Here is a 16,623-nt window from a genome sequence, read left to right on the forward strand (position 1 = left end):
GATGGGCCAGTGGACAGAGCACCAGGAGCCAGGACCATGAGTCTTCCTGAGTTCAAATCTAGCTTCAGTCATTTACTAGCTGTGTGACCATGGGCAAGTCACTTAACCCTGCTTGCCTCAGTTTCCTTATCTCTAAAATGAGCCAAAGGAGGAAATGGCAAACCACTCTAGTGTCTCTGCCAAGAAAACCCCAAATGGGGTCATAAAAGAGTTGGACATAACTGAAATGCCTGAAGAACAACAACCTCTGTCTCTGGAACTGGGTGCTTTCCATTGTACCTCACCACCTCCTCTTAAGTCTTAGACTTACTATTCCAACAGAATATCATAGAGGAGCATCTACCAGGCACAGTCTCCTGGTAATTAAAGGGTATCAGTGACAAAAGATGGAATGTTTTGAAGAGAGGCTCTATTTCCTAGCTGACACCCATTTCTATTTTTTAAAGTAACTTTGTGGTCTTTGTAGTCTAAATATGTGTTTACAGTAAAACAGTTTATGTGCAGGAGGAAATGTAGTTATTTATTTAAATGTAGGATTCTACTCTGGAATGGGGGAGGCTGAATAAGTGCAGGTTTTATTCAGAGTATGATTTAAGATACCTGGAAGTACAGTCTCCAAAATAAATGATGTCTAGGCCCTAACTAAAGGAGAGGGGAGGGATGCCTCATTTTCTTGGGTCTGGCTTCTGTTATCAGAGGATAACTCTATTCGAGGGGAACTGCAGTTATGGATTTAAAAAAGCATACATACACACATTTATCACAGGTAATATCAAGAACATGTAGACTTTTCTAGGCTTTAGTTATAAAAAGAGAGAATTGGCTTTGATGGTCTCTTGGCTCCTGAGGGCTCTTCTAACTTTTAATCCATGACCCTAAATCACTTAAACTTCCTGAGTTACTTTATCTGAAAAAGAAAGGGGTTAAAGATTAAAAAAAAAGAGTTGGGGAGGCAGTTGGGAGGCAGCTTAAGGTGGATCAGCACTTGATCTGGAGATGGGTGGTCCTGGGTTCAAATCTGAACTCAGACACTTAGTAGCTGTGTGACCCTGAGCAAGTCACTTACCCCTGTTTGCCTCAGTTTCCTAATCTGTAAAATGAGCTAGAGAAGGAAATGCCAAATCTCTTCAGTATCTTTGCAAAGGAAACCCCCAAAGGGGTCACAGTTTCAGACACAACTGAAAAACAACTAAGTGACAGCAAACCAAGACTCGGGTTAATTGGTTTAAAAGAAAGTCACTCCTCTGCATAAAAGCACAGAAAATATTCCCTAAATTTTATAGCTCCCTTCAGAACGATAAATAAAAGTAATGAGAAGAGTCAGCATCAATAACCTGGAAAAAAAGGAAGTACAGTGTTGCATGGTAGTCATTATCAGGTAGAACCAATGGGGACTCCTTGAGTCCAGTTGTTAGAGGGGAGACTGAGAAACTCTGGGTGTTATCCCAGAAACTGCCCTTGGAATGAAGGCTGATGCTTCTACCCATCAGAAGCCAGAGGCTCTCTGGGGTCTTAAATATGATTTTGGGTCCCCAGTTCCCCCCAAACCTTCTCATTTATCATCTAATACATTCAGCGTGAATGATATTGACCTTGAAAGTGTTATTCCAAGGCCCAAACCTCCAGCTTGCATATTAAAGGACCCCATCAGTTGATCTTGTTTCTTAGTATAATAAGGGGGGAAGTTTTTAGGATTCCTGGACTTGGCTCTGAGGAAGATCTCAACGTTTTGAATGTGTGAGGGACAGGGACATTAATGATATAGTAGCCTTTTCCTCTGTAAAAGCCCACTCCAGTGACTGAAATGACTCAACCTCTGTCTTGTCTCTGAGTTGCATTATGACAAGTCTGTCAAAATCAGTGTCATGGACCAGAGTTGTCATTTTTATTAAATTTTCCTTTTCCCTCTAACCAACTTCTTTTGGAATTCATCTGATTTCTCTTAGATTCTGTGTTAATGTTTATGCCTGATTTGGCCCACTTTGAGATTTCATACACCAGAAATATGATAAAGAAATAAGTTGTTTTATTTGCTCATTGAAAATGTAATGAAAAAAAAACTTTCTACCAATTTCTTCAGCTAGACATGTGAGAAGAAACTAAATACACGAGCAAAAATATACTAAGTGATTGATTTGAGGCTGTCTTATATAATTTAATGGAAAAAATGTACAGTAAAACTCAAAAATTTCCACAGATTCTATTATTGAGTCAAATGACATTTTCTGTTTCTATGGTGATCACATCTGCCTATAATTTGTCATTGTTCTCTGACTGCAAGGAATTAATGAAGTCCACTTATATTTATAAAATTTTAGGGCTTAAATGAATTTTGGGAGATCATTAGGATAATATGATTTAAAGCTGGAAGGGATGCATATACATATGAATGAAATACAAGGTGGTGGGTGAATAAATAGTGATCAGGATACAAGTACATACTAAATATGTATATTCATAAATTCATACAATATGATCATATAATTTATTTTATTATATATGCATATATAAGCATATAACAAAACCAACTGAAAATAATAAAATAAATTATATGATCATATTGTGTGAATATGTGTAATAATAAACATATGAATAAACATATTTAATATACATATTATATATACACATAATGATGTGTTGTGTGTGTGTTTGTATGTATAGTACAAGTCATTTAGCCTCTCAGTGATCTAGGGGGCTTTCTATAAGTTGCAGAGAACGTGTTGGGCTGCATCAGTGACATGTTGCACATTAGTCAACAAATATTTATTAAGTACCTACTATGTGCCAGGCACTGTACTAAGCCCTCGAGATATTAAGAGAGGCAAAAGACAGTTCCAGCTCTCAAGGAGCTCACAGTCTAGGGCAGCGTTGACAAAGTATTGGCACACATGCCCAGCCAGCCCTCAGGGAGCTGCTCTGTTCCCCATCTTCTGAGCTCCTGAGGACATTTTTTGCATGCCCTGCTCCTAGGTCCAGCCAACCAAAGCAAACACTTCTTCCCTCCAGCCTCAGGTAATGGGTGGGGGAGAGCTCACAGACAGCTAGAATTTGCCCTCTGGGCATTCGAACTGAAAACCCAATGGCTGGTCTAGAGGAACACATGAAAACAAATACCTACAAATAAGATATCTACAGAATAAACTGGACTTAATCCACAATGGAAGATACAAGAATTAAAGGGACTGAGGAAATGCTTCTTGTAGAAGATGGGATTTTAGCTAGAACCTGATGGAAACCAGGGAAAGTAAGAGATGGAGATGAGGAGGGACAGCATTCCAGGCACGGGGGAGAACCAGCAAACATGTCCAGAGTCAGGAGATGTGTTTTATTCTAGGAACAACAAGGAGGTCAATGTTGCTGAATCTTACATGTGGAGGAGGGAAGTAAAATAGATGAAAATTGGAAAGACAGAAAGGGGTCAGAACAGCTAAAATCCCAAATGGAGGATTTTATATTTTATCCTGAAGGTGACAGAGCAGCAGCAGAGTTTATAATCCTAAATGCTGGCTGTAAAAAACCCGAGTGTTCTCCCTGAAGAGCTCATTCTTCTCTTTGGGTTCTTTCGGAGGTGAGCAAAGTCAAACATTCCAGACCATAATATGTTCTCTGGTACTGTTATTTCTCTTCTGGTGGCCAAATCAGAAGTCTTCACATCAGAGCTTTGCCAAGGGCGAAATAATCATTATAACTCCCATATATACTGATTTTTGAAGCTGGCAAATGCTTTCCCCATAGCAGCTCTAAAGCGGACAGTGCAAGTATTCTTAGCATTCCTTTCATGTGATGAGGAAACAGAGAGCCAGAGAGTAGGTGACTGGCCCCAGGTCACCCAAAGAGCCACTGCCATGGCTGGGACCTGAAGGTCTAGTGATTCCTGGTTCAATGCTCTTTCCTCAACACTCCAGAAACAGATGGGACAGACAAAGATTTCCTGAAGAGAGGGCAGTTCGATGTCTGTCTTTGCCCTCTTGTTTTATTTTATTTTATTTCTTGTCTTGTTTTTACCCTTGGTTGAATCTGAGTCATTGACGGGAGCCAAAGGAAAAGAAGGGAAGACTGCATCCGTCAGCCATCGCTCTCTACCTCTCCATTAGTCATGGAGATTGGTACATAAGTACACTTATGTAAGGTATAGCCTAACTGATTTGTCATAATCCCCGGGGATCACGTGGATAAGTCCAAAGAAACAGCGATTTGACAAGCTCCGATTTTCTCACCTGGAACCATGAATGAACTTGTCGGCATGTCTAGGACAAGCTCCTTTCTTTCCTGAGGTCATTGCTGAGCCCATCAAATGCATCTCGCAGGTGTTTTCTTTCCCCGATGAGCTAGCTCTCCTGGTAAGCAGATGAGTGCTTATTGGGTTGACTTTTTCCATCTGTCAACTCATGCGAGTGATTAAGGTTCCAGTCTGGGCCAGAGATACCTGGGGCAGGTGCTGCTTGTTCCCCTACTCATATTCTGCTAAGGCAGCAGGATTCAGATGAGTTATCCCCTGATGATGGCAATGCTGGGCTTCTTGCCAGTCTGGCCCCTCTATACTGTTCTATTTTAAAGCATGGAAATACAGAGCAGGAGGAAAGACAGCCTCCTGTCACCGAAGACTCAAGCCCAGATTGGAATTCACCCGTCTAGAGTGCATACCATAGGATTGATTCACTTTAGATTAGTCAAAGATCCTTCCAAAGAGACGGGTCTCGCATCTTCCTATCTTAGCCCCTGTAAAATTTAAATTAAGATAAATAACTCCAAGTATTCTATTTTATAAGATTTATTAGTAATCACTTGAAATAGAAGAAATGACAGAACAAAAGTAAAAAAAAGAAAAAAAGCCTGAGTAAAAACATGTGGGTAAAATTCCCCTGCCTGGCTCTCACCCAACCTCCAAAACCCACCTTTCCCAGGAGCAGAGCACGAGGGGGAGGAGCTACACAAAAATATATCCTCCCTACATATGTACATCAGTATGCAGTGTTCCCTCTCAGTGTGAAGACACAAATGGGATGCTGGGTAGGAGAGTCCTGGGGAGCAAATTCTAATTACACACCCCAAATTTTTTTATGTTCATCATGTTGTATTTTTATTTTTATTTTGAATATTTCCCCATAGTTACATATTTCATGTTATTTCCCTCTCCCCAGATCCCCCTAAACCCCATTAGCTGAAGCACAATTCCAATGGATTTTATATGTATCATTGATTAAGCCCTAATTCCATATTATTGATAGTTTGGTCTAGAGTTATCGTTTAGTACACACCCCAAATGTTTAAAGTTTACATATAACAACTTGGGATGATAGAAAAGAAAAATAAATATCAAATATTTTGATTCATAATTTGAGTATACCATTATATAAGGCAGTGGTTCCCAAACTTTTTTGGCCTACTGCCACCTTTCCAGAAAAAATATTACTTAGCCCCCTGGAAATTAAATTTTTAAAAATTTTAATAGCAATTAATAGGAAAGATAAATGCACCTGTGGCCATCACTGCTTTCCTAGATTGCTGCAGCATCCACCAGGGGGCGGTGGTGCCCACTTTGAGAATCACTGATAAGGACTGTTATTGTTTGCTTGTTTCAGTCACAAACCCATTTGGCGTTTTCTTGACAAAAGATACAAGAGTGTTTTGTTATTTTCTTCTCCAGCTCATTTTATAGATGAGAAAACTGAGACAAGCAGGGTTAAGTGACTTGCCCAAGGTCACACAGCTACTAAGAGTCTGAGGCTGGATTTGAACTGAAGTTCTTTCTTTCTGGCACTCTATCCACTATCCTCCTAGCTGCCCCATATATCATATTAATCTATATTAGATAAATATATTTTATAGAACAATCTATATTGCATATAAGGCAGTGATTGAAACTATTAAATATGACACATCTCTAGATAAAGAATCTTCTAAATGGATTGTCTTAGATGTTGTTTTCTTTCAGATCTTTTATATGAAGTTCTTTTAAAGACTCCATGTTATAATTTTGCTGTTGCTTTCATGAGAGGAACTCAAAGTTGACCAGCTTTTGAACTGTTGGATGTCTGGATGACTTAGGTTTTGAGGCTTTGAAACTGAATCTCCATTAGTTAGCCCACTATCAAAATTATGATTTAGAATGAGGAAGGGTTCTGGTCCAAAATTTTTATTTTGGCAACTGTATCTTGATTGCCTGACCAATGAATGATTCATCTTCAAAATAAATAAGAATTGTGCTCATTCCTTGATTTGTTTGGTTTTATTCCACTGAGTCAGAAATTGCTAAGAAGGAGAAGGCTACCATTTTGGAAAAGAGGGAACATGGCGTAGGGTAGGTAGACAATGCTGGTTTTGGCATGATATGCAGATCCTGCCCCTGACCCATTAATAGATATGAAACCCTGGATAAGTCACATTACCTTTGGTGCTGCAGGTGACCCCATTGCTGCTTTGTGATCTGTGTTAAGGCCCTTCAGATGGTCTTTCTAGCTTTTCTCTGATGTCCTCGAGTTTTCAGCTACCCCCATTTGGATGTTGCTTTGAATTTATTTATTTATTCAGATGCATGTTTTATTTTCACTCCATTCCTCAACCAGATTGAAAGTTCCTTGAAGTCATTCAGTTTTTGTCTTTGTATCCCCAGGAGATAATTCTTATACACAGTGATCAGTTTACCTGTTTTTCAGTCAGGTCCAACTCTCTGTGTCCCCATTTGGGATTTTCTTGGCAAAGATACTGGAGTGGTTTGCCATTTCCTCCTCTAGCTTATTTTATAAATGAGAAACTGAGGCTAACAGAGATAAATGACTTGCCCACAGTCACACAACTATTAAGTGTTGGAAGCCAGATTTGAACTCAGGAACATGAATCTCTCTGGCTCCAGGCTTCAGGCTCTATCAACTGAATCATTGAGCTGCCCACTTAACACATATAGGCATTTAATAAATGTTTGTTGAATTGAATTGATGCAGTTTCTCAGCCTATGTAATTACAGATCCTTTGTATTTGCCCCTTACACTAGAGGAGCAGATCTCAAGCTTTTGGTCTCAGGACCCCATTATAACTCTTAAAAATTATTGAGTTCCTCCATAGAAAGTTCTTGGTTACATAGGCTATAGCTATCAATATTTATCATATTAGAAATTAAGATGGACAAATCTTAACATATTTTTATTAATTCATTAAAATTAATAATAATAAACCAATTTTATGTAAATATAAATAACATTTTATGAAAAACTATTTTCATAAGCAAAACATTTAGAGAGAAGAATGGAATGATTTTACATAGTTTTGGAAATCTCTTTAATGTTTGGCTTAATAGAAGACAGCTGGATTCTCCTATCTGCTTCTGCATTCAATATGTTACAATATGTTGTTTTGGTTGAAGTATATGAAGAAAATCTGGCCTCAAAAAGATATGTAGTTGGAAAAGAGCGGAGTATTTTAACAGGCAAATAACATCTTAGTATTATTATGAAAATAATTTTGACCTCTGGTACCAGCTTAAGGAGTCTGGAGTCCCCCAGGATTCCACAGATTATGCTTTGAGGACCACTTGCTCCAGAGAGTCAAGGTGAAAACATGCTACTGATAGAAGTGAGATAGATAGAGAGTAGGAAATGCGCCAAAAATCCTTCTTTCCAAGATTTGAGGGGCTCAATGAATGCTATAAATTGGTCCACTATTTTAGTCAAGTGGTTGTTGACATTTGCAAAGTAATCCAATTTTTGGTAGGGTATGTTACATTTCTCCAAATAAGAATAAAAATGCTCCATGTTCCAATCCATCTTAGGAAGATATTAGTCCGTAACCCATTCTCATCCTCACCTGGAGTATTTTCCACTCTTATTATTCCTACTCGTTCCTTCTTTGCACCCCCCTCCACTTTTTGAAATAAGCATTAATCAAACCAACATATCATATTGTTTCAATTTCCATCCCATTCCATCACCATTTCTCTGATTACCAGACCAAAACAATGTTCCTTGACTCCTATTCCTTTTTATGACTTTTTTTTCAGCTACTAAAATGCATCCTCCTTAAGGGCAGGTACTACTCACTTTGGCATTTGCATTCCCAGCACTTACCATACTGCTAGTTATATAGTAAGTAACAAAGAGATTTTTATAAAGTTATTCACCAATTGGAAGGATGCTGACTGTATTAATGCAGTGTTGTAGATTGATTCCTGCTGACATAGAGACCTTCTCTAACTTTGTCCAAGATTGAATAAATCTCTCTCTCGCCACAAAGTCCCTAAAGCATCCTATGTAAATAGCATTGGCTTTTCGTTTTTTAAATTTTAATTAATTAATTTATTAGTTTGTTACATTAAAATTCCCAGTTCCTTCCCTCCGTTCCTCCCATACCCACCATCAGCTAAGGCATCATTTGACAAAAAGATCTATGTATATATAAAACTATGTCTTACTTATTTCTATTTTTCAATTCTCTCTCTGGAGGTAGACATACACAAGTCATTCCTCAAACAATATTTCTTTTGCTGTATATAACGTCCTTTTGGTTCTGTTTATTTTGCTCTTCATAATTTCATGTGGGTCTTTCCATATATTTTTAAAAAACTAGCCTGCTCATCATTTCTTATGGCACAGTAGTATTCCATCACAATGATTTTGCCACAACTTGTTTAGCCATTCCCCAATTGATGGACATCTCTTTAGTTTCCAGTTCTTTGCCACCACAAACAAAGTTACTATAAATATTTGAGAACATATGGATTCTTTTCCTTTTTCTCTGATCACTTTAGGAAATAAACTTAATAGTAGTATCCCTGGGTCAAAAGGTATACATTTTTATAATTCTTTGGGCATAATTCCAGATCGCTTTCTAAAATGGTTGGTGCAGGTCACAGTGCCACCAACAGTGGTGACTATTATTAGTGACCCCATTTTTCTAGATCCCCTCCAAAATTTGTCATTTTTTATTTTTCCCTATGGATTCAAATAATTCAATTCATTAGGCATTTATCGAGCTTCTCTTATATGCCAGGGGCACTGAGGGGGTATAGTAGATAGAGCACTGGCCTGGAGTCAGGCAGGTCTGAATTAAAATCTGGCCTCAGACAATTACTAGCTGTGTGACCCTGGGCCAGTCAGTTAACATTGTTTGCCTCAGTTTCCTCATCTGTAAAATATGTTAGAGAAGGGATCTCTAAGATATTTGCCAAGAAAATTTCAAGATGGGATCATGAAGAGTTAGGCACAATTATGAGCCAGGGGCTTTAATAGATTCTGGGGCTACAAAACAAAAAATACTCCCTGTCTTTGGGGAAAATTTTATTTTATTATAATATAACATATTACAATATAATATAATAGTATAAATACATATTATTAGGGGAAACAACATGTACACCAAAAAGTTATCTATGAAATATACAAAAAGTAAATGTAGAGTAATTGGAAAGGACTAAAATAACTAAAAACTGAACAATCAGAATAACTAGGTAATGCCTGAGGTGAGCTTTGAAGGGAATTAAGAATTCTGAGAGGCATCTAAATGCCACAGTAGATAGAGTGCCAAGCTTAAAGTCAGAGCAGACTCATCTTTCTGAGTTCAAATCTGACCTCAGACTCTTACCAGCTTTGTGACCTTAAACAAATCATTTGAGCCACTTTATCTCAATTTCCTTATATGTAAAATGAGCTGGAGAAGAAAATGGCAAACCATGTCAATAATAAGAAAATCCCAAAATGGGGTCCCAAAGTGTTGAACATGCCTGAAAAGCAACCAAACAACAACAAAGTCTTAGAAGCAGAGGGGAGGGAATACATAATGGCGGCAGGTGATGGAGTGTTTTGTATGGTAAAGGACAAATAGATAAATTTGATGGGGCTGTAGAGTGCTTTATTGACTGGGAGAAGTGATGTGAGAAGGATTTAGAAGGCAAGGCTGGAGCCAAAATGTGGAAGATTTTAAGTGCCAGAGAGAGGAATTTACAGTTTATCCCAAAGTCCATGTGGAATCATGGGAGCCTCTTGAGCAAGGAACCTATGTGGTCAATTCAATTATTTTGTGGCTTTATAAAATGGAATCATTATAGTATAAAGAGAAAGTGTACAATCTCCAAAGTCAAGGTGTTTGTGCTCATTTGAGTAGCTTTTGGTTTGCCCTATTTAGTCCACTCATCAAAATCACAGAATCTCTAGAGTTGGAAGGGATCTTGGGATTCACTCATCCCAACTCTCTTCTCTTTGGAAGGAAGAAAGAATACCTTCTGTAACATAAGTAACGGAATCATCCTTCCTTTTCTTAAACACTTCTGATGATGGGGAATTCACTAAGTAATGTTCTATTCTATTTTTGCACCCTTCTAATTGTTCAAAAATAGTTTCTTGTACTCTTCTAAACTTCACCTTTCTCAAGCTTCTCACCCACTGGTTTTGTGTCCCCTGGCATGACAGAGAACAAATCTAATCCCCCTTCCCCATGACCTTTCAACTATTTAAAGCAACTATAATCTTATCTTCAGGCTTAAGCATCCACAGTTTCTTCAGTTGTCTCTCAGATGACATGATTTTTTTTTGTCCTCTTACCATCCTGTCTGCCTTCCTTGGGATGTGTTCTACTTTGTTATTTTGTCTCTATAAAAGTGCGGTATCCAAACTAAAGACATTCCAGTTGTGGGCTGACTAGGGCAGAGACACATGTTGGTGTCATCTTTTACTGGAGATCCTTCCTGATTCCCCTCAGTAGCTTTGGTACTTTCCATCCACCTCAATCATCTTAGTTATATTATGAATCTGAGAGGCATCTTGGCATGGTTAAACTTGGGGATTCCTGGTTCATGTTCTATCCTGAAACAAATTGACTATATGAACTTGAGCAAAACACTCAATCTCTCTGTGTGCCAGGTAGCTTTTCAAGGCAGGGGTTGCCTTGTCCATCCCTCCATCAGTTTTCAGATGGCCCATATGGATTGTAAAATGTAAAAACTATTCTTATCTCTCCAGTCATACAAAAACAGGTGGTGGACTAGATTTGGCCTGGCATTTGCTGACCCCAAGCAAATGTTATAAATAGCATTTCAAGGACCAATCCTACATAAGAAGTTTCCTTGGAGAATCCCCAGAACTGATGCAACCATGATGGATTCTAATCAAACCAAAAAAGACTTATGGATGCACAAGTTGCTTCTCCAGAGAGAATAGAAGCACTTTGAGGTCAGCAATTATTGATATAATGAGATAATAACTCAAAAGTGCTTAGTATGCTTTTGAGTTATTATCTCATTATATCAACACGTATAAATGTTAGCTATTATTATGATGGTTTTTGTATTACTAATACTATTACAGGAGTTGGCACATGAGGGGTATTTGTGACTTAGTCCCTTGTGGGGTCTTTTCTGGCTCTAGCTGTATGATTGTGATTGAGGGATTCCTTGATTTAGTCATGATTCTTCTGTGATTTTAACTTGTTTTATGTTAAATCAACTTTTTACTTGTTTTACTTTTCTGTTTTACTTCTTTGTCTACTTGTTTTTACTTGTTTTAAGTAAATTAATGCACTTCTGTCTGATTGTCTCCCCTATCCTGTCTTTTCACAATGGATATTTTAGATTAATACATTTATATCTAGATATTTAATATATTAATATATTATACTTAATATTTCAACATTTTTATTATTAAACACATTGATGTTGAATATAAATTAAATTAACATTATAGAAACATTACATATAAATTTTATGTACTAAATATAAATTTACTATATAAATATAAAATAATATAAATATTAAATGTTACTATTTGATTCTATATATTAATTCCTATATATTTAATCTCATTGGATCTGGCCTATCGTTCCAGTCACTCAGTAACTTTGTGGATCCAGGTTCTGTTGCCTGATTAATTAAATATCCCTTCTAGCTTTGTAGTCATTTAGCATGATAAATATATATGCATATATAATATTTAATATAACAATAAAATATAAATAAAATACTAGAAATAATATTAATAAAAATAAATATGTCATATACTTATTTATATATGATATACATTATATTATAAAATAAAAATAAATTAAATTAAAATATGTAATACAATTATATAATATTTAATATAATAAAATAAATATAAAATAATAATAAAACACAAAAATATAAGATATATATAAATAATATATTGTACTATTAATGATATGAATAAAATAAAAATATGTCATATTATATTTATTCATATGTAATAAATATCATAATATAAAACAAAAATAAATTGAATTAAAATATATAATAAAAGTATATTCTATATGAAATAATTAAAATAATATATAATATACATATACACATATACACAAGATATAGATATAGATATAGATGGTATAGATATACATATAAATGATATGGATATATCAAAGATACCTACCTAGGTATTTCAGTAGGTAAGAGTTCTGGACCTGGAGTCAGGAAGACCTAAGTTCAAATCCTGCTTCAGATACTTACTAATTAGCTATGTTACTCTAGGCAAGTCATTACTTCTCTCTGCCTCAGTTTCTTCATCTGTAAAATAATTACAGTAGCATCTACCTTACAGACTTGTTATGAGATTTAGATGAAATAAGATGTAGAGCATTTGGAAAACTTTAAAACGCTATACAAATGCTAACTAGTATTATAGTTATTATCAAAAGGCCCATTTCCTTTCTACTTCTGCATCAGATTTTAAAAATGTAGTTCTTAGACTAAATATTTGACCGAGAAATAATAACTATTTTCCCCATTTTTTTTCTTTTTCAGGAAAGCCCTGCTCCTTTTTCTTACACTATGTGTCATAGCGAGTACTGGACAAGTCCAAGACCAAGGTGAGAAGGTTTCCTTGTTGCTTGTTTGGTTTTATAAAGCATTGGCTGCCAAAGAGGAGAAGCGCATGAGTTTTGGTCATCATGGCCTAAATGCTGCCCTGCAGAAACTAACAATGAAAACATTCCGGGGAGTACAGTGTGAATGTGAGGGTAAAATAATGAAATTTGGAGGGAGAAGGGGGGGGGAAGTGACCTTTTCTGAGTTACTCAGATCTTCCGTCTGAGAAATTGCTTACATTTTTAAGCAAACGCCCTATAAAAGAGAATTCTCATATAGTGAAAAAGCTCTGATTGTGACCTCACAGCCTGTGGGCGTTCTTGGGGGTGGCCTCCTGGGACCCAGTTACCTTTGCACTTCTGGAGACAACACAGGCATATAAGAAATGTTCAGTCTGGATTTGCATCATTAGGAAACAAAATGAAATTTACATACTAGTGGGTTTGGGGTTTTCCTTCTTTCAGATGCAGATGCTAGTGAGAAAAAGAGTTCAGTATTTCTGGTTTGTATGTTTGTCCTTTCCCTCTGCTTGTTGTGGTCCTTTGGTGGGGGAAGGAGGTGACAGGGGCGGGGGGATTTGATTACCAAGAAACTTCTAGTAGAATTGCAGAAATGAGAATAACATGGGTTGGCATGACTGCCTCCTTTGCTACCTATTAATTGATCTTTCAGAAGTTATAGAAATATAAGATCAGAGATAAAGAACTGAAAGGGATCATAGTGGCCATCAAGCTCAACCCTTTTATTTTATAGATGAGGAAATTAGAACACAAGGAAATTAAGTGACTAAAGTACATTACACTTTACCAAATGTATTTTCTTTTGCGTGTGACTGACAAATATGCCCCCAAATACCTCATTTTATAATGTAACAACTAGTGGGCACAGTGAATAGAGCAATGAATTTATTTGAATCTTTTCTTAGACAATTATTAGCTTTGGAATCCTGAATTGACTTCTCTCAAACTCAGTTTCCACTTCTGTAAAATAATAGCTCCTGCCTTAAAAAGATTGTTGTGAAAATCAAATGAGAAGATACATATAAATCTCTTTGCAAGTCATGAGGTTATATAAATATAAGCTATCATTTTCATTATTATTACAAAGAAATAAGTGATGTCTATTCCAGATGCCTTAATCTTCCCCTTATGGTCCAGGCATCCAAAAATATGATCATTTTTTTAAGAACAGACCAGAACAGAATCTTTATGATTATATATTACTTGGCTTTATCACTTTATTCATTTTCTCTTTTTTTAAATCCTACATTCTATCTTGGAACCAATATGGTTCCAAGACAGAAGAATAGTAAGAGCTAGGCATTGGGGATTAAGTAACTTGCCTCACTAGGAAGTGTCTGAGACTAGATTTGAACCCAAAATCTCTCATCTCTAAGCCTGGCTCTCAAATCCACTAAGCCACCTGGCTGCCCTCTCCCTTATCAATTTTCAAAAGTCAATTATAATCAAGCAATGGCCAAGATGGTTGGGGCTCTTTTGATGCTAATAGTTGCTGGCATTGAAAATTATGTATAACAATTATATTTTGTTTACTACATACAGAATTATTTGCTTATCTCAAGATATTAGAATCATTTAAAAAAGACATGAGAAAAAGAGATATTTTCTTGAGGCTTTTTGTTTAAACTGCTGTCATTTCCTCATGCCCTTCTCCCAGAAGTCTCCTCTGCATCAGAGTAGTACAGTTAAGCCAAGTAAATCAGCTATTACCCAGGGCTCAAGCCTGGGTTTTGTAAGAGATTCTCCTCATTGGTGGAGACACAACTTCTACAACACAATGATCATGTCTACTACTTGATGCTTCATTTTTTGCCTGTTGCCACCACCTCTGGTGGTCTCCTGATGTCATAATCGGTCATTGAACAGATCTGAGCATTGAAGTCTTCCCTTTTCCTTGATGTCCCTGGGGTCATCATGCTCCTACTGATTTTCTGTTGTATAATTTCCTACAAGCTTTCCCAACCAAGGAGGAACTTTTTTGGAGACATACCCTTCTGGGTTACCAGTGCTTAGTTGCCATTTGTGGACTCTTTTCTGACCTCTTATGCCAATTTCTTGAAGTTGTGCTCTTAGCTCACTTGTAAACAAAGATTTAGAAGAAGCACAAAGTAATGGGAAGAAGACTGGACTGAGAATTAGGAAGACTTGGATTCAAATCTTGCCTTAGACATTTACTTGCTATGTGACTTTGAGCAAATCATTCAATGTCTTTGTAGTTCTATTTCCTTATAATGTAAAATGGTAGTGGGGGTGGGAGTGTTTGCAGGGAGCTCAGATGTCCTTTAAACTCTCTTCTAGCTCTAAAACTATAATCCTGTAATATAGTCTTTATTACAAATAAAATTGATATAAAAGGATATATTTAAAAATATTAAGGTTTTATTGTAATTCTTATTGGTAATTAAAAAAAACACATGCCTGATAAAATCTAATTCAAATGCCCCGCCATGCTTTCCCTTTGGCTGCTTCCTAGGAAAGAGTGTCCCAATCAAGTTCTGAGTCTTTATACCTCTGTCTACATAATCACACTTCCTGCCACTTGTATTACATAAGAGGAATCATGGGAAATGTAGTTTTCAAGTCCCCTAAACATCCACAGGAAGTTTATATCATGATCTCAATATTAAGACCCCCAAATTCCCAATATCACATCTTGCAATCTCAGATTTTACTTCCATTAGGCAATTCTACCAACTGTCCCAAACCTAAAGATATACTTGGTCTCAGTCTTCCTCTTACTGACAATTAATGGAAACAAACCACCAGAAAATGTGATCTGATTGAATTGCAAAATCCCTTCAATCCATCAGATCAGACAGCTTCTTGTAAACACATCCTTATATATAAGGATGAGAGATTCAAATCTTAGCACTGCTCCTTATAAACTGGAGACCTTGGGCCAACCATTTGATGCTATTACACCTTCATTGTTTCATCTTTAAAATAGAGGCAGCTAGGTCTGGAGACAGGAGGTCATTGGTTCAAATCTAGTCTCAGACACTTCTACCTAGTCCTTACTGCTCTTCTGCCTTGGAGCCAATAGTCATTATTGATTCTAAGACAGAAGGTAAGACTTTTAAAAATTAAAATCAAATCAAACCAAATATAGATATTACCCTAGATTACTTCTGAGTTCCCTTATAACCCTAACTCTATGATGTTATGATCCTGACTTATCTGAGCCACAGTGAAAAACTATGTAGTTGATAAAAAGAGGCAATATTGTTCTGCTATGATTGTGTAGGATATCCTTTCCAACTTGGGCAAAAAAAAAATCACAAAACTTCAGAGTCTAAAGGGATTTCAGTGTCCATCTAATAGTATTAATTAGAAACTTGAACTCTTGGACTGTGTTTCCCACAATTCCTTTTCCCTGTCATTTATGTTTGCGTTGCTACATTGTCTATATATAGTTTTGGTTTCTCCTCTCTCTCTCTCTCTCTCTCTCTCTCTCTCTCTCTCTCTCTCTCTCTTCTACATGAGTGGCTTGGGTGAGCTCCCTCTAATTTTAATAATAAATCTTATTAAATATAATACTTGGCATATTGGATATTAATTTTAAAATCTACATAGTGTATTCTGTCTTAAAAAGGAATCTTCACCAGGCGTAATGGCACAAACTTGCTACCTTAATTCCCAGAGAGGCTGAGTCTGGTAGACCTCTGGGGCTTGGGAGTTCTAAGCTGCAGTGGGCTAAACTATCAGCTGTCTGCTCTGTGTTCAGCATTAAACTTAGCTGGGAGTAGGGAGGAGTGGACCAGCTCAGGTTGAAGATGGAGTAGTCAAAGCTCCCATACTGATTAG

General features: G+C 36.7%; 1 protein-coding gene across 1 annotated transcript in view; it reads left to right on the forward strand.

Annotated features, from left to right (window-relative positions):
* The first annotated feature begins 6,291 nt into the window (after window positions 1-6,291).
* The window catches only part of COL24A1 (collagen type XXIV alpha 1 chain), a 407,511-nt gene continuing 397,179 nt past the window's right edge, over window positions 6,292-16,623 (forward strand). The window contains exons 1-2 of the mRNA XM_044674850.1: window positions 6,292-6,296; window positions 12,737-12,951. Of these exons, the coding sequence (XP_044530785.1) occupies window positions 6,292-6,296; window positions 12,737-12,951 (220 nt within the window). The remainder of the gene's footprint in view (window positions 6,297-12,736; window positions 12,952-16,623) is intronic.

Source organism: Gracilinanus agilis, chromosome 4 (assembly GCF_016433145.1).
Source record: "Gracilinanus agilis isolate LMUSP501 chromosome 4, AgileGrace, whole genome shotgun sequence".
Lineage (NCBI taxonomy): Eukaryota > Metazoa > Chordata > Mammalia > Didelphimorphia > Didelphidae > Gracilinanus > Gracilinanus agilis.